This window comes from Acipenser ruthenus, chromosome 38 (assembly GCF_902713425.1).
Source record: "Acipenser ruthenus chromosome 38, fAciRut3.2 maternal haplotype, whole genome shotgun sequence".
Lineage (NCBI taxonomy): Eukaryota > Metazoa > Chordata > Actinopteri > Acipenseriformes > Acipenseridae > Acipenser > Acipenser ruthenus.
In genome coordinates this window covers 10004184-10027078 of record NC_081226.1, presented here as the reverse complement: position 1 = coordinate 10027078, position 22895 = coordinate 10004184, and the positions used below count along the sequence as shown (strand labels likewise).

The following is a 22895-nucleotide window of genomic DNA, read 5'->3' as shown; positions in this document are numbered from 1 at the left end:
ACGTAAAATACAGGTCTCTAGTCGTTTTCTCTCCGGAAAAAGCCGAGAAAACCATTCAATGGCCGAGAGAGACCGATAGGACAAAAGGGTGTATCTCATGAATACAGATCGCCCCGACACCACATAGATAACACGGACATACACAAACAAGATAGCTGCTTCTGCATCCAGCGCTCAAAGAATATCACAGCCATTTGCAGAGCTTTTTTTAGATGTTATAGTAATAAAATAAATTATGATAAAACGAGTGATCAGGAGATGATTTATCGGTATGTACTATTATTAAGACGTATGTGAAAAATATAGTCAACAAGGGGTGGGGCGGGGCTGGAGATGCAGTACTGAGTGTCCTGTTGATATGCAGTGCCTTTTAAACCTGTTTTACTGTGAAAAAAATACTTTTAAACAGCAGTTTAAAATAAACTGCGCGTGTGAAAATAAATTGGACCCAACGCGCCTGAGACGCGCTGAATAAATGGACCGCTAAAGGTTAAGGTTTCTCTCCTCTGTGGATTTGTTGGTGTTTCTGAAGGCCTTGTTTAAAACGGAAACTCTTCCCACAGTCAGAGCAGCGATACGGATCCTCTCCAGAGTGAATTCGCTGGTGTGAAACAAGGTTGTCTAACCGACTAAAACTCTTCCCACAGTCAGAGCAGCGATACGGTTTCTCTCCTGTGTGAGTACGCTGGTGTTTTTGAAGGCCTTGTTTAAGACGGAAACTCTTCCCACAGTCAAAGCAGTGGTACTGTTTCTCTCCTGTGTGAATTCGCTGGTGTGTTTTCAGGTTTCCTGAATAACTGAAACTCTTCCCACAGTCAGAGCAGTGATAAGGTTTCTCTCCTGTGTGAATTCGCTGGTGTGTTTTAAGGCTGGCTGACTGACTGAAACTCTTCCCACAGTTAGAGCAGCGATACGGTTGATCTCCTGTGTGAATTCGCTGGTGTGTTGTCAGTTGTCCTGAAACACTGAAACTCTTTCCACAGTCAGAGCAGCGATACGGTTTCTCTCCTGTGTGAATTCGCTGGTGGAAAACAAGGCTGTTTGAATGACTGAAACTCTTTCCACAGTCAGAGCAACAATATGTTTTCCCTCCTATGTGAATTTCCTGGTGTGCTTTCAGGGTTCCTGCCCGAGTGAAACTCTTCCCACAATCAGAACAGCGATACAGTTTCTCTCCTCTGTGAATTCGCTGGTGTGAAACAAGGTTGTTTGACTGACTGAAACTCTTCCCACAGTCAGAGCAGGAATACGGTTTCTCTCCTGTGTGAATTCGCTGGTGTGAAACAAGGTTGTTTGACTGACTGAAACTCTTCCCACAGTCAGAGCAGCTATACGGTTTCTCTCCTGTGTGAATTCGCTGGTGTGCTTTCATGTCTCCTGACCTACTGAAACTCTTCCCACAGTCAGAGCAGTGGTACGGTTTCTCTCCTGTGTCAGCTCTCTGGGGTATTTTTAAATGCTCTAACTGGGTGAAACCTTTCCCACAGTCAGGATATTCTCCAGCGCCCGCCCTCGCTTTAGCTGCTGGACTGGAACCTGGAAAATATGAACAGAAAAGAAAGTAAGAGGGACTGCTTGTTGGCTTAGGTAGGGATGGAAATAAGCCCTCCTTTGCACAGCAGTTTGATCCCTTCCTGGTTTTACTAGCAGTTTAATAAGACACACCTGTGCTTGTTACCTTCTACATTGGGGCTAATCAGGCTCATTTTAAAACCTGGAATAGGTGAATCTGCTATGCAATAGGAGTCTTATTTCCATCCCTGGCTTAGGGCAGGTGGTGGAGTGTATTAAAACATGTGAATTTCAGCTGTGGGGGCTTGCAATAGGTTACAACAGCTTTAAAAAAACAAATAAACAAAGTCTTTACTTTGTGTGTAAAAGCAGTCAGTAAAGACTGATGCTGGTGAAACCAAGCCTTGGGATCAAAATCTGCCTTCCAAGACCTCCTGTAATGTTTCAGGTCTATTTCCTCTAACACATGCTACAGTTATATCTTTAAATAGCATTACTTTACACATTTACAAAAATATCCATATACTGTTACACTGAACATTTATAATGATATATACAGTACTTTAGTGTTTCTAATCCTTGGTATAATTCCCCCCACTCCCCGAGCAATGACTACATTATATCTGTATCTGAAGTTCACCGGTATTGAGTTCTATCTTGAACTGGTTGGAGTGGTACAACAAAAAACAAACAGCTAGTAATGTAACCTACATGCTCCCTCCCTCCCTCTCAACCACACTGTGGATATCACGCAATCTAGAATGACAATGTCACAGCTACTGGGAGTCACTCACCTGCTAGACTGCATTCTGAATGGGAGCGCCCGTCTTCCTTTCCACCTCCTTGCATGCTGTTGGGAGAGCCTTCCTCTCCAGCACCTTGCTCTCTCACGCAGATTCTCTCCAGCACCACGCTACACTCCCGCAGGCGTACAGGCTCCAGCTCAGGGATGTTTGGTTTGAAATCCTCAGATTCTTCCTTCACTGGTTCCGTGTGGTCAAACTCTACTTCAAGGGGCTCCCATTTAATACGGACAGTTTCCAGCACCTCTTCTTGTTTCACAGGAAGGGGTTCTTCTGTCTGGGGGACCTCCTGTTCATTGTGCTCAGCTTTAATCTCAGAGACCTCTGGTTGGCTGCTGTCACATTGCATCTCACAGAGCTCCTGTTTAATGGGGAGGGAAGCCAGCCCAGAGAACTCCAATCTAATGGGGACCAGTTCAAGTTCAGGGAACTCCTCTTTAATCTGGACAGATTCCATCTTCACACTGTCCATGGCAGCACACGGGATTCTGTTTAACAGCTGAAAAACAAATGCATGTATTTATTTAAATACAGGGTTATGAAGGCCATTCAAGGGGCCGACAAAATCTGACCTTAATAGCAGGGGTGGCTTTACTATTGAAGAAATACAGAATTTCTGATAAGTTCATAATACCAGAGGATTTTATCTGTTGAAATGTTTACATAATGTATCCATTCCATATATTATTTATTGCAGATTTCTTTCGAGTAACATGTTCTAACATTTGTTTCAGATCTGCAACATACATACAGTAGTCTCTGCATACAGGAACACCTCCTAAGAGAACACTTCGCCTAACACCTTGTGGTGAAACAGATTTTCTCCATTGGAAATGCTCTGGCTGAAGGAACAGGAACTTCACTTAAAAGAACACCTTGTTGGCACCGATAACAATTTTTACTGTGTAACCTGATAACTCATCATCATCAAACTTAAATTAAAATGGTCAATTCAGTCTTTTAAAATATGATTTGTCATCGCGAGTGTGTCTTGAGGCACACTGACTGGTTTATTCAATCTGTACAGAACCACCGTCCTTTCAGTGTAGCTCATCGCTACAAAATACCATGTGATCAAATGGCGAAATGCGCCTCAGTTTGGAAACTGTTCGAGCTCTTGAAAAAAACCTGAAATCAGACACAAGTCGCAGAGCAATCTGGTGTTTCCCGTTCTGGTGAGTTGCTTCACCATGCTGTTAAATAATGTGCATGTCTTGTATGTTGCTGCTGTATTTTGTAACGTGTGTATGGTAGGGTGCTGGGTTTATTTAGTTTGACAGTTCAGTAACGTTAGTTTGTCTGTTACTTTATTATTATAGTTTATTAATTGCTTTTCTTTTACTTATTCAGTTAACTTCATAAGTTGATGCACGTGCTTTATAACAAGTAATACATATGTATTTATTTACTGATTGATTCCTATTGTCTGGTGGCTGACTCCGTCTTAGAGAACACTTCCGCTATAAGAACACTTTGCTTGCTTCCCGAGTGGTGTTCTCTTAGCGAGGGGAAGAATGGCTGGGTGTGTTTTCAAAACGGATTGGGACGGCATTTCATATGCTCCATGTCCGTGTGATGGAGATTCTTTTTTGTCCAAGTTTCATGAAAATCCGTGCGGTACTTTTAGTTTGGACAAATTAGTCAGTTTTTTTGCACTCAAAAACGGCTGCGTATTTAAACACCACATCCGACAGGCAGATAGTACTCATTGACTAGGAGTGCCCTTTTTGGAACCGAAAAAATTGAATATTTCGCAAGTTATTTAAATTTCCGCTAACTCAAATGTTACGCCTGCGCAGTCAGGCTCCACCACAGAGAGTAAGTTAGTGGGGATTCGTCACTTTAATCATTCTCTGTGGGTCAGTTAATCTGAATTGCTCAGGTCACTTATGTCTTGTGGATCCTGACACTATCCATTTCATTATTTTCAGGACTTGATGTAGCAACGAATGAAAGTGTACCTCTTTTAAACATTTACAGCCAAGATATTACTCAGCATCTACTGAATTTAGTTTATATACACTTTAAAACATAAGCATGCAAGTGTAATACTAATATGTACGATAACATAATGTGCATGACAATTAATATTACCAAATGTTTGAGGGTCTGTTTCCTAACACAAAAATCACAAAATAAATTGCTCACAAACAGTTACGCATTTGCAGCATCTGGCTGATCATTTACTATTCGTGAAAATCCGCGCGATAGTTTTTAAGTTACACAATAGCGAGAAATGCGGTTTTGATATAGCCTATTGATGGTTCAAAAAAAAAAAATACGTGGATTTATGAAGACTGACACTGTGTGGCCAACACTAATTATTCTTGGATTATTTTTCAGCAAAAGACTGGTTCACGGTAACAAGTCTTATATTACTGTATTTAAATGCCATAGTCTTGTATACTCGTTGAATAGTGAAATTATGGGTGATGTCAAAATGGAGAGGTTATATACTGTACAACTATACCTTAAATTATAAAAGTTCCCAGCAGTGTCCCCCACCTGGGATTGAACCCACAACCCTCCAGTCAAGAGTCCAGAGCCCTAACCACTACTCCACACTGCTGCCCTGTCCAGAGCCCTCAGCACTACTCCACACTGCTGCCCTGTCCAGAGCCCTCACCACTACTCCACACTGCTACCCTGCCCAGAGCCCTCACCACTACTCCACACTGCTGCCCTGTCCAGAGCCCTCACCACTACTCCACACTGCTGCCCTGTCCAGAGCCCTCACCACTACTCCACACTGCTGCCCTGTCCAGAGCCCTCACCACTACTCCACACTGCTGCCCTGTCCAGAGCCCTCACCACTACTCCACACTGCTGCCCTGCCCAGAGCCCTCACCACTACTCCACACTGCTGCCCTGCCCAGAGCCCTCACCACTACTCCACACTGCTGCCCTGCCCAGAGCCCTCACCACTACTCCACACTGCTGCCCTGTCCAGAGCCCTCACCACTACTCCACACTGCTGCCCTGTCCAGAGCCCTCACCACTACTCCACACTGCTGCCCTGCCCAGAGCCCTCACCACTACTCCACACTGCTGCCCTGCCCAGAGCCCTCACCACTACTCCACACTGCTGCCCTGCCCAGAGCCCTCACCACTACTCCACACTGCTGCCCTGCCCAGAGCCCTCACCACTACTCCACACTGCTGCCCTGCCCAGAGCCCTCACCACTACTCCACACTGCTGCCCTGTCCAGAGCCCTCGCCACTACTCCACACTGCTGCCCTGTCCAGAGCCCTCGCCACTACTCCACACTGCTGCCCTGTCCAGAGCCCTCGCCACTACTCCACACTGCTGCCCTGTCCAGAGCCCTCGCCACTACTCCACACTGCTGCCCAGTCCAGAGCCCTCGCCACTACTCCACACTGCTGCCCTGTCCAGAGCCCTCGCCACTACTCCACACTGCTGCCCTGTCCAGAGCCCTCGCCACTACTCCACACTGCTGCCCTGTCCAGAGCCCTCGCCACTACTCCACACTGCTGCCCTGTCCAGAGCCCTCGCCACTACTCCACACTGCTGCCCTGTCCAGAGCCCTCGCCACTACTCCACACTGCTGCCCTGTCCAGAGCCCTCGCCACTACTCCACACTGCTACCCTGTCCAGAGCCCTCGCCACTACTCCACACTGCTACCCTGTCCAGAGCCCTCGCCACTACTCCACACTGCTACCCTGTCCAGAGCCCTGACCACTACTCCACACTGCTACCCTGTCCAGAGCCCTGACCACTACTCCACACTGCTACCCTGTCCAGAGCCCTGACCACTACTCCACACTGCTACCCTGTCCAGAGCCCTCACCACTACTCCACACTGCTACCCTGTCCAGAGCCCTCACCACTACTCCACACTGCTACCCTGTCCAGAGCCCTCACCACTACTCCACACTGCTACCCTGTCCAGAGCCCTCACCACTACTCCACACTGCTACCCTGTCCAGAGCCCTCTCCACTACTCCACACTGCTACCCTGTCCAGAGCCCTCTCCACTACTCCACACTGCTGCCCTGTCCAGAGCCCTCACCACTACTCCACACTGCTGCCCTGTCCAGAGCCCTCACCACTACTCCACACTGCTGCCCTGTCCAGAGCCCTCGCCACTACTCCACACTGCTGCCCTGTCCAGAGCCCTCGCCACTACTCCACACTGCTACCCTGTCCAGAGCCCTCGCCACTACTCCACACTGCTGCCCTGTCCAGAGCCCTCGCCACTACTCCACACTGCTGCCCTGTCCAGAGCCCTCACCACTACTCCACACTGCTGCCCTGTCCAGAGCCCTCACCACTACTCCACACTGCTGCCCTGTCCAGAGCCCTCACCACTACTCCACACTGCTGCCCTGTCCAGAGCCCTCACCACTACTCCACACTGCTACCCTGTCCAGAGCCCTCACCACTACTCCACACTGCTGCCCTGTCCAGAGCCCTCTCCACTACTCCACACTGCTGCCCTGTCCAGAGCCCTCTCCACTACTCCACACTGCTGCCCTGTCCAGAGCCCTCACCACTACTCCACACTGCTACCCTGTCCAGAGCCCTCACCACTACTCCACACTGCTGCCCTGTCCAGAGCCCTCTCCACTACTACACACTGCATATGGCCATAATTGCTTTACTTTTTTTCCAATTTGTTAAATAAATAAATAAATCCATCCATGTCCCTACATTGTTTCATTGTGCAATGCCATATTTCAGCTGGCCATGCTAAAAAAAATTTTTTTAACAAAAAATAAGTTTTTTTTGTTGTTCCTAAAAATCACCTCTCCTTTTTCTGTGTTTTTTGTGAATCTGAATTGAACAGGGCGAGTCTCAGGGTACTTAGTGTTTTTTTTTTAATGGAACCCTAGTGTGTGCATTCATTTCATGTACCTGATTTTCACGTATATGACATGATGTACCTCTAACCTTTATAGAGTTATACCCACAAATCTAACAACAGTAAGAAAACATGCGAAAATAACTCGGACCCTATTATTAACCTCCTTGTGCTCCGTATTTCGGGTGAGACGCTGTTTATGCATAGTTCACACATACCCTACAGTCTTTGTAAGTCTCTGTAAGTATATGTATATATATGTATATATATATATATATATATATATATATATATATATATATATATATATATATATATATATATATATATATGAGTCAGTTTTCGCGTCCCTCGTTGATCAGTGTTGCACACACACTATGGTATAGCGGTAGTTCGCCTGCCCCTCAATGTAAATACCCAGCTAACACACTAAGCCTCAAACACGTTGTCATTAATATTAAACATAAAAACGTCGGTACCTTATTTTTTATTGATTAAATTGTTATATTTTAAATGGACTCGGTCTTGTTGATGACGTCACGCCTGTTCATTTAACAAACAAAGCGTCACAAACAAATAACCTTCAATTAAAATGAATAATACTGTAACTTACCTTTTAGTCTCGTCCACGCCTTACAAACGGGTATGTAATATCGTTTAACTAAACACACAAATATAAAATCCTCCGCAGGGCTCCGTGTTTACCTCCTGCTGTGTGTTTGAAACGCCAGCAGCGCCGCGTTCCCGGATGCAGTTTGTGCGCATGCTCCGAGGCGGAGGCTCTTCCGGTTAATGACACGCGCTGTAATTTCGTAACTTTTGTTACGCTGACAAAACACGTCATCTCTCAGCCGTCCAATCAGCAATTTAGTTTTTTAAAGGGTGGGTTATTGCCATGACTACGGGGCTTGTCATGATACCATTGGTTTAGGGGTCTAGGGTGGGCGGGACATATAATATTTTGATGAGAAGGACGCGTCTCTGCCGGCGCCATTGTGTCCGAGTGCGCAGCAGAGTCGCGTTTCTGTATCTCCGGTTTAACAATCCCAAGAGAGCTCTCATCTACATATTATCATCTACACGGGGACTACTTGGGATAATTACTCATGTTGTTATTGTGGTTTTCAACTTCATATTCGTTATTGTGTGACTGCTGTAGAGAAGAGCAACTACTGTACCAACATCACGTTAAAAAAACAAACATCTTTCTTATAGTTAGTTTCATATACGTTTTTATTTTAGACTTGTATTTCCATATTTTGAACTTGCTTCTCCTCAGGAGAGAAGGCAGAACTAACAGGTCTATCGCATGTGATGCACAGTTAGGTGTTTGTGTACGTCTGTGTTTTACTTGTTCTAGTCGATTCATTATTTATCTGTCAGAGTCGTTATTATTATTTAGCTATGCATCTATTATTTTCTTAACTTATTTTTTTATTCGATGCGTAAAAGAATGAGGAATACATCTCGTTGTTTTTTTATTGGTGTTGTTTTATTTTTACGTTGTGTATGTAGCCTATGTAAAGAACAAAGACATTTACCTGTAGTAGTTATTATTTAGCCATGTGTTTTATTACTAGTTTACTGTGTGTGTAAAGAACAGAGAGACATTATTTAGCTGTAGTCACTATTATTATTTAGCCATGTGTTTTATTATTAGTTTACATTTTTATGTGTGTGAAAAAGGATGGAGGATAATATTATTATTATTATTATTATTATTATTATTATTATTATTATTATTATTATTTGGTATTTATTTTAATGTTTTATGTGGGTGTGTGTAAGCCAGAAGATGGATGGAGACAATCAGCTTTAGCATCTGGATCAGTCACTGAAGAGGAGGAGGGCCCTGACTGAGGAAGAGATCGCGGGCATGGAGGAGGACCTCCTTGATGAAGAGCTGCTGCAGGAGGATGAGGAGGAGGAGGAGAGTGATCTGGAGCATTCCCAGCCCAGCACTTCCACTGCAGGGTAGTTTTGAAAATAAATAAATCCAGCACAATATGGAAGGGTTTTTTTTGTCTCCCTCCCTCCCAAATAGAATTGTTTATTTCAACGTTTTATTTATACTTTTTTTTCAAATAAAAAAATAAACATTTTACTTGATAGCTTGTGTGTTGTTTCTTTATTTTTGTACTGAAATATAATTGTATCTCAAACAGGGCAACAGTGTTTCCAGTCTCACTTTTTGCCATGTTTTAACCCTGGTCTGTCTTTGCCATTTCGGAGGTTGATTTTTGTAAAATACTAGGCATTGCAAAACCTTATCTAGCTCTGCAACTGTACAAGATATTTAAATTCTGATTTCAGATTTGAAATCCTTGACAAATTGTGCAGCTACAATATTTTTTTATATAGCACTTGGAAAGAGTTTGAAATTGACAATTTTTTTAATGATTTATTTATATTTTACATTTGCCATTTTGGAAGTTGACTTTTTGTAAAATACTATGCATTATAAAACCTTATCTAGCTCTGCAACTGTACAAGATATTTCAATTCTGATTTCAGATTTGAAATTCTTGACAAATTGTGAAGCTACAATATACTCTAAGTGTTTTTATATATGAAACTTGGAAAGAGGTTGAAATTGACAATTCTAAAAAATATTATTTATTGTTTTTCATATTTCGATAATTGTTTGGGAGGTGTAGCTCATATGAAAAATAAAATCACCCCACAACAAAATAAATGACATCACTGGAAAGATCTACTTAATGCCTTTCTGCAGGTGTATTGGGTTTTAATTTCTGATTTAAGGTTCCAAAACTACAAGCGTTTAAACAGAAAGTGTTCACATTTATGACCGAATATGGTCATTCCCCGTAGGCAGCATAGGGTTAATCTATAGGACGCATTCCATCTATTATATTAGATGATGAGCGGCCTCCATCTGTAGTCCTTTGTCTGTCTTTGTTTTACTTTATTTTTCTGTCATCTTTATTTATTATAACTTCCCTTCTTTTCCTGTTTCCTTTATATATTTCGTCAGTATCCTTTCTCTATTCAGTCTCCCGTCCTCTTTCCCCAGCAAGTTCTTTATATTGACTTCCTATACCTCCATTTCTCTCAGCCTCCTCTCCATTTTCCTTCTCTGCTCCTCATATTTCTCACACTTTAATAAATAATGTCTCACTGTTTCAGCTACTTTACATTTTTCACACTTTCCATCTTCATGTTTCTCCAGTCTTAAAAGATGTTCATTTAAAGAACTCTGCCCAATCCTTAACCTATCCAACGCTCTTTCCTCTTTCCTTCCCAACTCTTTATTCACCTCTTTCTGGATATTATGATAAAACCTTCCTTTTATGCTTTTAAGCTGAGTCTCAGCTGCTCCATCGAGCTCCATAGAGGCGCAGCGTCCATTCAAAACTAACACAAGAAAGAGTTCACATCCTTTTTATATTTAACGGCTGTAATACATACAGTACTGTATCGATGCCTCTGTAATTTCCATTGATAAATCATTACAAAAATAACATCTTAGAGTTTTATTACACTTGATAATCAGTTCCCTTTTCTCTTTTGCAGTTGTAGTTTTTGTTTTGCACTTTGGAAACATGAAAGTAAAAAACACAGATGAATATAATTGAAGTAGACTGTAAACCCGACACACACACACACAGCTCACAATATTACAGCAGATACCAGGAAAAACCTATTCAGGTAACTGACAGTCTATTCATTATTTACAATCACTCTGCAATATCCATGTCTTCATCCTCTACGTCAGCCTCCTCCACTTTCCTATTCTCATCCATGTCGCTGTTCGTGGTTGAATCATCTCCGCTGATGGCTGAATAGTGGAGGTCAGCAGGGTAATGTTCCTGCGTGGGGATAGGGAGACAGGCAGCACCAACGCGTTTAACTTCAACACTAACCCTTAATAAAATGTTCTTCCTGTTATTAAGCAGTGGTATAATGGGAAGCAGTGGTAAATTTAAAATAACAGAAGCCAGTTTTTACTATAGTGAAGTAGGCTACAATTTGTTTTTCATTAAAAACGTGTTTATTGAAATTAATGTTCAGCTTTCATATTGAAGCTTGTTGTGGGCGACTCATTCAATCAAACCCAGTAGTGTGGAATTTGCTTTAATCGTTCAAGACGTTTTTCAACTCAAGTAAGCTTCTTTGTGTTTAACAAACGACACACGAGCGTGGCAGTCCTTCTATCGCAGCCAGTGTCATGTTTATAGCACGCAGCTGAAATGGTAACGTGACAGCGCTGTCTCTGTTTAGCGCACGCAAGAACGTGCAGAATGGATGGAACTCTGTTGAGAATTGGAAGACAACGCATTTGAGAGCAAAACATTTTATGACATTTTTAAATCTCATAGCTGAAGAGGTGCCGGCGCTTTGCCTCGTCAAGCCCAGAGGTGCAGGGCTGAGTCCCAGCCAGCCCTGACACAAATTAACCAATAATATATATATATATATATATATATATATATATATATATATATATATATATATATATATATATATATATATATATATGTTTTGATTCAAACACAGGCTCCCTTGAGAAAGATATGTACAACATATCGAAACGTTGGGCAGCTGGCTCTTTGAGCTAATATATATATATATATATATATATATATATATATATATACACTGTATATACACACTGTAATCCCCAAAGTCATTCTAAATAAATTTAATCAAGTTGCATTCACTTACTAATTCAAATTGTATTTATAACACTCGTCCATTTTAAGTTAGTTGAACATTCAAATTGAGTTTAGTTGTTCAAACGTAAATGGTTGAAGTAGAACCAGAGGACTGGACTCCCATCAGCCCTTGCAGGGCTTGTACAATTTATTTTTTGATTTGTTTGTTGTTTATTGTGTTGTTGTTTTGTGTGTGTGTGCGGTTGCACACGTGTGTTGTGTTTGCTTGTCTCTTGTGTCCCCGGCTGCCTCCCTTGCACGTGTTCTCCTTGTGTTGTTTGTGGCCAGCCCCGTTCGGCGGTCAGTCTGCGGATGTGACGTCACTCCCTTCTCCCTCTGTCTGCATCTCTGCTGCTGCCTGGTTTCTGCACTTGTAAATGCTTCCAGAAGCACAGAAGCAGAAATGCTGCACTTGCAGCTAATAAAATAACTTGCTGGTTTCACACTGTTTCCTCAGCTCACTTTTTACTGTTAAAATTAATTAAACATTTTCAAACAAACTAAAAATTACATCTAACGTCTGTGTATGAGCTGCTGCCTGTTGTTTTCCTCTGTGTGTGTGTGTGTGTGTGTGTGTGTGTGTGTGTGTGTGTGCACCGCCCCCTGCGGGCTCGCTCTGCTGTGCGAGTGGTGGAAAGTTATGCAAATCACCTACTCAAGCCCGACCAATGAGCGGTGAGGATAAGCTTATATTAAGAGAAGCCTGCACTCTGCATGTGGTTGTTTTGGCTGGGGACTCAGAGAGTTAAAGAGGAGCTCCCTGTACTGCATTCGAGCTCTAAACATGCTGAAGTGTTGCAATACCCAGGAGAGCTGTGTGCTAGCTGGAGCTAGAGGGGAAGATTAACCAGTATCTTGCTAAACAACAGGAATTCTGTGCAGCATTAAAACACACAAATCATGACAAATAAAAATAATAAACACATCTAAAAAATAAAATTTATTGCACATTGGATCATTTTAAAAAATGCATGATTAGTTGTGACTTTTTATTTTCATGTTTTTTTCACTACCTAAAAGGCTCTTTCCCAGCAGTCCTCTATATCCTCTGGCTGCAGAGTCTGCCTGGGTGCTGCGTCACATGATGAAGGCTCCAGCACTGACAACGACTCAGAGAGGCAGAGCGACAGAACTCCATTTGATAGAATAACCTTTAAAAAGTACATTTTGCTAAATTAAATACAAGCTAGACATAGGTGTTGTTTTAGTGTTGCTTACTATTGTGTTGTATAATTAATCAATTAATTTCACAATTAACACATTTCTCATTTTTAATTCAGAAACCAATTGTTTCTACTAACTTGGCTTCTGTTTTTCAGACACAGTAAAAGCAGATCAAATGCATGAAAAACACAAGCCAAGTTAGTAGAAACAATTGATTCCTGAATTAAAACTGAGAAATGTGTTAATTGTGAAATTGGGGCAACCTTGGCCCCCACCTCTTTGACAGCTGTGCCTATTTGCTTGGTGCTGAGCAAGGTGTCCCAAATGGTTTCTTGAAATTTGTCTTGTGTTTTTGATATCTCTACTTTAAATGGCTGGGCAAGTTTGAGAACTTGGCGTTTTTTCACATTTCCAAAGAGTTTTTGTTTCAAATTCATAATGCAAGGTTAACATTTTTTTCTTCATGATAGAACAGTCCCAATTAACATAGTCTTTACGGTTTCTCTCCTGTGTGAATTCGCTGGTGTGAAACAAGGTTATTTGACTGAGTAAAACTCTTCCCACAGTCAGAGCAGTGATACGGTTTCTCTCCTGTGTGAATTCGCTGGTGGATAACAAGGCTGTTTGAATGGCTGAAACTCTTCCCACAGTCAGAACAGTGATATGGTTTCTCTCCTGTGTGAATTCGCTGGTGTGTTCTCAGGTTTCCTGAATAACTGAAACTCTTCCCACAGTCAGAGCAGTGATACGGTTTCTCTCCTGTGTGAATTCGCTGGTGTGTTTTCAGGGATACTGAGTGACTGAACCTCTTCCCACAGTCAGAGCAGCGATACGGTTTCTCTCCTGTGTGAATTTGCTGGTGTGAAACAAGGCTGCTTGACTGACAGAAACTCTTCCCACAGTCAGAGCAGCGATACGGTTTCTCTCCTGTGTGAATTCGCTGGTGTGAAACAAGGCTGCTTGACTGACAAACTCTTCCCACAGTCAGAGCAGTGATACGGTTTCTCTCCTGTGTGAATTCGCTGGTGTGAAACAAGGTAGTTTGAATGAGTGAAACTCTTCCCACAGTCAGAGCAGCGATACGGTTTCTCTCCTGTGTGAATTCGCTGGTGTGCTTTCATGTCTCTTGACCTACTGAAACTCTTCCCACAGACAGAGCAGCAATATGGTTTCTCTCCTGTGTGAATTCGCTGGTGTGAAACAAGGCTGTCTGACCGACTGAAACTCTTCCCACAGTCAGAGCAGTGATATGGTTTCTCTCCTGTGTGAATTCGCTGGTGTGCTTTCATGTCTCTTGACCTACTGAAACTCTTCCCACAGACAGAGCAGCGATACGGTTTCTCTCCTGTGTGAATTCGCTGGTGTGAAACAAGGCTGTCTGACCGACTGAAACTCTTCCCACAGTCAGAACAGTGATATGGTTTCTCTCCTGTGTGAATTCGCTGGTGTGTTTTCAGGGATACTGAGTGACTGAACCTCTTCCCACAGTCAGAGCAGCAATATAGTTTCTCTCCTGTGTGAATTCGCTGGTGTGTTTTAAGGCTGCCTAACTGACTGAAACTCTTCCCACAGTTAGAGAAGGAATACGGTTTCTCTCCTGTGTGAGTTCGCTGGTGTGCTTTCATGTCTCCTGAGTAACTGAAACTCTTCCCACAGTCAGAGCAGCAATATGGTTTCTCTCCTGTGTGAATTCGCTGGTGTGAAACAAGGCTGTCTGACCGACTGAAAGACTTCCCACAGTCAGAACAGTGATATGGTTTCTCTCCTGTGTGAATTCGCTGGTGTGTTTTCAGGGTTCCTGCCGAACTGAAACTCTTTCCACAGTCAGAGCAGGAATACGGTTTCTCTCCTGTGTGAATTCGCTGGTGTGTTTTCAGGGTACCTGACTGACTGAAACTCTTTCCACAGTCAGAGCAATGATACGGTTTATTTTCTGCGTCAGTTCGCTGGTGTGTTTTAAAATGCCCAAACTGGTTGAAACCTTTCCCACAATCAGGATATTCTCCACCACCCGCCCTCGCTTTAGCTGCTGGACTGGAACCTAGAAAATAAGAACAGGAAAGAAAGTAAGAGGGACTGCTTGTTGGCTTAGGCAGGGATGGAAAAGCCCCCCCCCTCTGCATAGCAGTTTGATCCCTTCTTGGTTTTACTAGCAGTTTAATAAGACACACCTGTGCTTGTTACCTATACATTGGGGCTAATCAGGCTCATTTTAAAACCTGGAAAAGGTGAATCTGCTATGCAACAGGAGTCTTATTTCCATCCCTCACTTAGGGCAGGTGGTGGATTTGATTAAAACATGTGAATTTCAGCTGTGGGGGCTTGCAATAGGTTACAACAGCTTTAAAAAAACAAATAAACAAATCCTTTACTTTATGTGTAAAAGCAGTCAGTAAAGACTGATGCTGGTGAAACCGAGCCCTGGGATGAAAATCTGCCTTGAAAGACCTCCTGTAATGTTTCAGGTCTATTTCCTCCAACACATGCTACAATTATATCTTTAAATAGCATTACTTTACACATTTACAAAAATATCCATATACTGTTACACTGAACATTTATAATGATATATACAGTACTTTAGTGTTTCTAATCCTTGGTATAATTCCCCCAACTCCCCGAGCAATGACTACATTCTATCTGTATCTGAAGTTCACCAGTATTGAGTCCTATCTTGAACTGGTTGGAGTGGTACAACAAAAAACAAACAGCTAGTAATGTAACCTACATGCTCCCTCCCTCCCTCCCTCTCAACCACACTGTGGATATCACGCAATCTAGAATGACAATGTCACAGCTACTGGGAGTCACTCACCTGCTAGACTGCATTCTGAATGGGAGCGCCCGTCTCCCTTTCCACCTCCTTGCATGCTGTTGGGAGAGCCTTCCTCTCCAGCGCCTTGCTCTCTCACGCAGATTCTCTCCAGCACCACGCTACACTCCCGCAGGCGTACAGGCTCCACCTCAGGGATGTTTGGTTTGAAGTCCTCAGATTCTTCCTTCACTGGTTCCATGTGGTCAAACTCTACTTCAGGGGGCTCCCATTTAATACGGACATTTTCCAGCACCTCTTCTTGTTTAACAGGAAGGGGTTCTTGTGTCTGGGGGATCTCCAATTCATTGTGCTCAGCTTTAACCTCAGAGTCCTCTGGCTGACTGCTGTCACATTGCATCTCACAGAGCTCCTGTTTAATGGGGAGGGAAGCCATCCCAGACAACTCCACTCTAATGGGGACAAGTTCAAGGAACTCCTCTTTAATCTGGACAGATTCCATCTTCACACTGTCCATGGCAGCACACGGGATTCTGTTTAGTAGCTGAAAAACAAATGCATGTATTTATTTAAATACAGGGTTATGAAGGCCATTCAAGGGGCCGACAAAATCTGACCTTAATAGCAGAGGTGGCTTTACTATTGAAGGGACATACAATTTCTTGTAATAACTTCATAATACCAGAGGATTTTATCTGTTGAAATGTTTACATAATGTATCCATTCCATATATTATTTATTGCAGATTTCTTTCGAGCAACATGTTCTAACATTTGTTTCAGATTTGGAACATACCCAGTAGTCTCTGCATGTAGGAATACCTCCTAAGAGAACACTTTTTGATATAGACTGACTACACAGGGGAAAGTTGACAGAGATTCATTTTTATTTTTTCACTCTGCTATTTGAAGCTGCATCTGTATTGTGAATGACTAGCGTATCATATCGGAGGCATGGATTAGTGATGAGACATTATCACTTTTACAAGTCAATTTGATTATCAATTATCAGTTACGACTATTCTAATAACATCCTTCTAGGGGCAAAAAGTCGCAAAAAGGTTCCTGATTATTATTTTTTTTATTCTAGTTAAACTACAATAAACTTCAGTAACTTTTTCAACAGCACTTTCAAACCTAGAAAACATACAGTATGCATTATATTGAAGTCAATACTAAAGTAGCATAAGCAATATATAAACCATACCACTTCACAGAAACCACTTTTAAATAAATCTGATTCAGAGCCACCCCGCCTTGCGCCGTGTCTGGCTCCCTGTAAAAGGATGAAGCGGTTCTGATAATGAATGAATGAAAGAATGATTCAGAGCCCCCTTCAGATCCTGTTTGGGAACAACAACAATGCTTGATCCTCAGTACCGTACTAAATCTGGGGATCAGCTAGTCTCCAACTTTGATCCGCTTGTTTTTTCGATGCAATTGGTACTAACTTAGTCCGCAGCTGGGGATGATCCCGAGATAGTACCGTACTAGCTAGAATGCAACTTTGTACGCAGCTCCGTACTAACTCTGCAAGTTCATTGCAATTGGCCCTATATTACGATCCTGTGTGTTATGGTAATTGTTTATGTATTAAGTTTAAAAATGTTTAGTAAAACAGCATGACCTCCAGTTTTTGGAAAATTGATAAACTGTCAGTAATGAAATACAAATTGAGATGTAAGAGTCTGTGCGATGTATTTAAACACCCAAAATCAATATAAATGAAATGGCGACATCGAAGGCAAAGACCTATTTTCACACACATACATAAATACACATACTATATATATACATACACATACTATATATATATATATTATACACACTTTATATATATATATATATATATATATATATATATATATATATATATATATATATATATATAATCTCCCATGTTTGTGGCTCAGATGCCTGGAGCTGTTTAGCCACAGTGAGCAGCCCCATCGTGTGCCACATAATCAGGGTGCCTCGGACAAACCATTTGAATGTTTTTTTTTTTTTTTCTTTTGCACATTCAATTAATCTTTTTTTTTGGTTGCTTTTTTGTCCCTTTTGTATATATGGACATAATTACTTTATTTTTAGTCCAATTTGTTCCAAAATAAATGTCCATGTCCCTACATGTTGAAGTTTCATTGCGCAATGCCAGATTTGAGCTGGCCATGCTAAAACATCTTTTACAAACAATAAATGTGTTTTTCTAAAAATCACCTCTCCTTTTTCTGTGGTTTTTGTTATCTGTATTGAGCAGGGTGCGTCTCAGGCTATTTAATTTATATTATATGGAAGTCTAGTGTGTGTTCGCATTCATTTCATGTATGACATGCACCTGTAACCTTTATAGTTAAAGAGTTATAGCCACAAATCTAACAGTAAAAACATGTGAAAATAACTCGGACCCTATTATTAACCTCCTTGTGCTCCGTGTTTCGGGTGAGACGCTGTTTATGCATAGTTCACACACACCCTATAGTCTCTGTAAGTTGTCTTGGATAAACTATATATACATTGAGCTAAAAAATATATAAAATATACAAACATGTTGTCATTAATATTAAACATAAAAACGTCGGTACCTTATTTTTTATTGATTAAATTGTTATATTTTAAATGGACTCGGTGTTGTTGATGACGTCACGCCTGTTCATTTAACAAACAAAGCGTCACAAACAAATAACCTTCAATTAAAATGAATAATACTGTAACTTACCTTTTAGTCTCGTCCACGCCTTACAAACGGGTATGTAATATCGTTTAACTAAACACACAAATAATAATAATGATAATAATTAACCCGCCTCCTCACGGCTCGGTGTTTATCTCGCGCTGTTTGAGAAACGCCGCGCTCTGTTTGAAGCGTCAGCAGCTCGGAGTTCCCGGATGATGACGCACACCCGCTCTCTGGGATGGAACCGCACAACAGTCTCGCGTTTTGATTGGTCCATGTCTGTCACATGAATGTGTCGTCACACGCGTGGAAAAGCGTGCAGGCATTTTTAACATTGTGATCAGAGAGAGAGAGAGAGAGAGATCTGCTTTCCACAACCTTACCATTAAAATATAATGTGGTATTACACTGTACTGATATAACAAACTATGGACGATTACTTTATATGAATGATCATGTTATGCACGAATGTAAGAATTGGCTTTCTGTGGTGGTGTACTTTTTTCTTTCAAATAACATATATCTATAATCGTTTTTGAACATGTGAACATGTACATAACCACACTGTTCAAAACTAACACAACAAGAATGCTTTTTTTTATTTAACGGCTGTAATACACACAGTACTGTATCGATGTCTCTGTAATTTCCATTGATAAATCATTACAAAAATAACATCTTAGAGTTTTATTACACTTGATAATCGGTTCCCTTTTCTCTTTTGCAGTTGTAGTTTTTGTTTTGCACTTTGGAAACATGAAAGCAAAACACAGATGAATATAATTGAAGTAGACTGTAAACCCGACACACACACACACAGCTCACAATATTACAGCAGATACCAGGAAAAACCTATTCAGGTAACTGACAGTCTATTCACTATTTACAATCACTCTGCAACATCTCTACTTCAGCCTCCTCCACTCAGAGCCGCAGAGAGCCGTCATGCGCCCCGGGGAATGATGGGTACGTTCAGACATTTTGATCATGGTTTGGTTTTTCATTTGTGTAATTTCTTGTTATATTATGTATACTCTTAATATGCTGCATGGATAGAAGCTTCTCTGTGGTTTCTGTGTTTCTACGCTTTGAGATGCGTGCATCTAGGAGCTTTATAAAATAAAGATAATTATTATTATTATTATAATTATTATTATTATTATTATAATTATAAAATGTCTTAACTATTAATATCCAGGAATATAACTAGCAAACCTCTGATTATTAACAAAACGCTTCACTGTCACACATACTTTTACAGCTTGTTTTCTGTGTACATAATTTAATAAGAAGTTAATAACAGCACCTGTTTATTTTGAGCGAATAAAAGACATGTGGATGACTGCAAAGTGGAAGCCTCAACTGAAGGCAAATTAGTGCTATTTGATTCGCTGGCTGCTCTGAAAAAGCAACCTAAATGTAATGTTGAATTTCATTGGCTGGCTGTGATGTAATGCTTTGTCATTGGCCACTGAGGTGTCAGCCCATGGGAAGAACGTTTTTATTCCCCCAGATGATTGTACATTTGAAAACAATGGAAAGAGAGAAAGAAAGAACAGGCAGAAAGGGGAACACAACTTTATTAAACAAAGTCTGAATATCATTTTCATTCCAGAATGTAATAAATGAATGTTGTTTCTTGTTTTGTTTGTTTATCGTTCCGGTTGTTTCTAAACCCTGGTTTTCTTGTCATTCTTGGCACGATGAAGGAGTTTTGTCGATTTGAAGCCTAATTGGTGCTGTTGGTCCTGCAGGGGCTTGCGTGCTGGGGTGCCTGCACCTCAAAAAAGGAATTAGGCCTCAAATATGTTGACAATGTTTGTGTAAATCTTTAAAAAATATTCAGAGCTTGAGAAAGTTCCTGCAGCATTGTATCACACATCAGGTTCTGTAAACAAATGTAAATTTAATGTCCGAGGACAAAATTACTCCTTGCTGATTGGTTGTTTTAAGATATTTTTTTTTTCCAAAATACTAAAACATCCTTGTTGAACTCAGAGAGGCAGAGCGCTGGAACTCAATCTCCAGCACTGAGAAGGACTCAGAGAGGCAGAGCGCTAGAACTCAATCTCCAGCACTGAGAAGGACTCAGAGAGGCAGAGCGCTAGAACTCAATCTCCAGCACTGAGAACGACTCAGAGAGGCAGAGCGCTAGAACTCAATCTCCAGCACTGAGAAGGACTCAGAGAGGCAGAGCGCTAGAACTCAATCTCCAGCAATGAGAACGACTCAGAGAGGCAGAGCGCTAGAACTCAATCTCCAGCACTGAGAACGACTCAGAGAGGCAGAGCGCTAGAACTCAACCTCCAGCACTGAGAAGGACTCAGAGAGGCAGAGCGTGTGGTGGAATTTTCTGCATACAACCGAGCAGGCACCGGTCCCGTACCGAGAGAACGATTGAGACAGAGACAAGTCAGAGCAACCCACACTTTATTAGTCTGCAGACTGGAGCATTCAACAAAGTAACACAGACTCTGCAAGCAACCGCAAAGAAAGCTCAAAATACACTAAGTCAAACAGTTCCTTATATAATCAGTTTTTGCACAGAGTTCATGACTTGTGGTAATTCCTATCCTCCTCAGTCAGCTCAAACCAACCCCGTGGTATTCTTGACACTGTTGTCTACCGACTTTTCTGATTGGTTGATTTTTCTAGTTGCTAGGGAGAGAGTGTCTGTCAGGTCTCACAAAGTTGATTCCCCTAATACAAGAATATTAGCTAAGTGACTGGGGAGAAAAGAGGAACTATCGCTGTCTCAAAATATTATCATTTGAGACAGTGTCCTATTCTCATGTCGCTGACTCATGCACTTCTCTGAAAACAGGGCTGCTGACCCTTGGCCACATTCCAGTGTGTTAGTTCAACATTGTAAATCTAATACTTTGTTAACATCAAACTTCATATAATATCATTATTCAGGTTATACAAATCACAGAGATCACCCCAACATATTAGATTAGAACTCTTCGTGCGATTATTCTATCATTCTTCTATCACAAGCGCTAGAACTCAATCTCCAGCACTGAGAACGACTCAGAGAGGCAGAGCTCTGTCTCTCTGAGTCCTTCTCAGTGCTGGAGATTGAGTTCCAGCGCTCTGCCTCTCTATCTCCAGCACTGAGAAGGATTCAGAGAGGCAGAGCACTAGAACTAAATCTCCAGCACTGAGAAGGAATCAGAGAGGCAGAGCGCTAGAACTCAATCTCCAGCGCTGAGAAGGACTCAGAGAGGCAGAGCACTAGAACTCAATCTCCAGCACTGAGAAGGAATCAGAGAGGCAGAGCGCTAGAACTCAATCTGCAGCACTGAGAAGGACTCAGAGAGGCAGAGCGCTGGAACTCAATCTCCAGCACTGAGAAGGACTCAGAGAGGCAGAGCGCTAGAACTCAATCTTAAATGCACATTCAGTTGGAAGATTATTTTTCTTTAAAAAAAATAAATAAATAATAATTCTCAGAGAGACCTTACATTGCATTACATAATATTTGGGCTTCTGGTTTTCGTCTGACTTTTCGTCCCTCCTTTATAAATTAATTTCACAATTAACACATTTCTCAGTTTTAATTCAGAAACCAATTGTTTCATGCATTTGATCTGCTTTTACTGTGTCTGAAAAACACAAGCCAAGTTAGTAGAAACACTTGGTTTCTGAATTAAAACTGAGAAATGTGTTAGTTGTGAAATTGGGGCAACCTTGGCCCCCACCTCTTTGATAGTTGTGCCTGTTTGCTTGGTGCTGGCCAAGGTTGCCCCAATTGTTTCTTCCAAGTTAACTTGTGTTTTTCATACAAGTTAGAAGAAACAACTGGGGCAACCTTGGACCTCATCGGTTTTACAATTGTGCCTGTTTGTTTTCTGCTGAGCAAGGTTGCCCCAATGGTTTTTTGAAACTTGTCTTGTGTTTTTGATATCTCTACTTTAAATGGCTGGGTACTTTTGAGAACTTTTTTCACATTTCCAAAGTGTTTTTGTTTCAAATTCATAATGCAAGGTTAACATTTTTTCTTCATGATAGAACAGTCCCAATTAACATAGTCTTTAAGGTTTCTCTCTTCTGTGAATTTGCTGGTGTTTCTGAAGGCCTTGTTTAAAACAGAAACTCTTCCCACAGTCAAAGTAGTGGTACTGTTTCTCTCCTGTGTGAATTCGCTGGTGTATTCTCAGGTTTCCTGAATAACTGAAACTCTTCCCACAGTCAGAACAGTGATACGGTTTCTCTCCTGTGTGAATTCGCTGGTGTGTTTTAAGGTTGCCTAACAGACTGAAACTCTTCCCACAGTCAGAGCAGGAATACGGTTTCTCTCCTGTGTGAATTCGCTGGTGTATTCTCAGGTTTCCTGAATAACTGAAACTCTTCCCACAGTCAGAGCAGTGATACGGTTTCTCTCCTGTGTGAATTCGCTGGTGTGTTTTAAGGTTGCCTAACAGACTGAAACTCTTCCCACAGTCAGAGCAGGAATACGGTTTCTCT

The 22895-nt window shown here is 41.6% G+C and overlaps 1 protein-coding gene and 1 pseudogene across 1 annotated transcript in view; both read right to left on the bottom strand.

The window, feature by feature from the left end:
* Positions 1–7953, bottom strand: part of LOC131706928 (zinc finger protein 16-like) — a 29344-nt gene extending 21391 nt beyond the window's left edge. Inside the window, exons 1-3 of the mRNA XM_059008873.1 lie at positions 7753–7953; positions 2307–2814; positions 497–1536 (exon numbers count right to left, since the gene is read on the bottom strand). Of these exons, the coding sequence (XP_058864856.1) occupies positions 497–1536; positions 2307–2787 (1521 nt within the window). The 5' untranslated portion in view covers positions 2788–2814; positions 7753–7953. The remainder of the gene's footprint in view (positions 1–496; positions 1537–2306; positions 2815–7752) is intronic.
* A 5253-nt stretch (positions 7954–13206) lies between these two features.
* The window catches only part of LOC131706997 (zinc finger protein 850-like), a 49907-nt pseudogene continuing 40218 nt past the window's right edge, over positions 13207–22895 (bottom strand).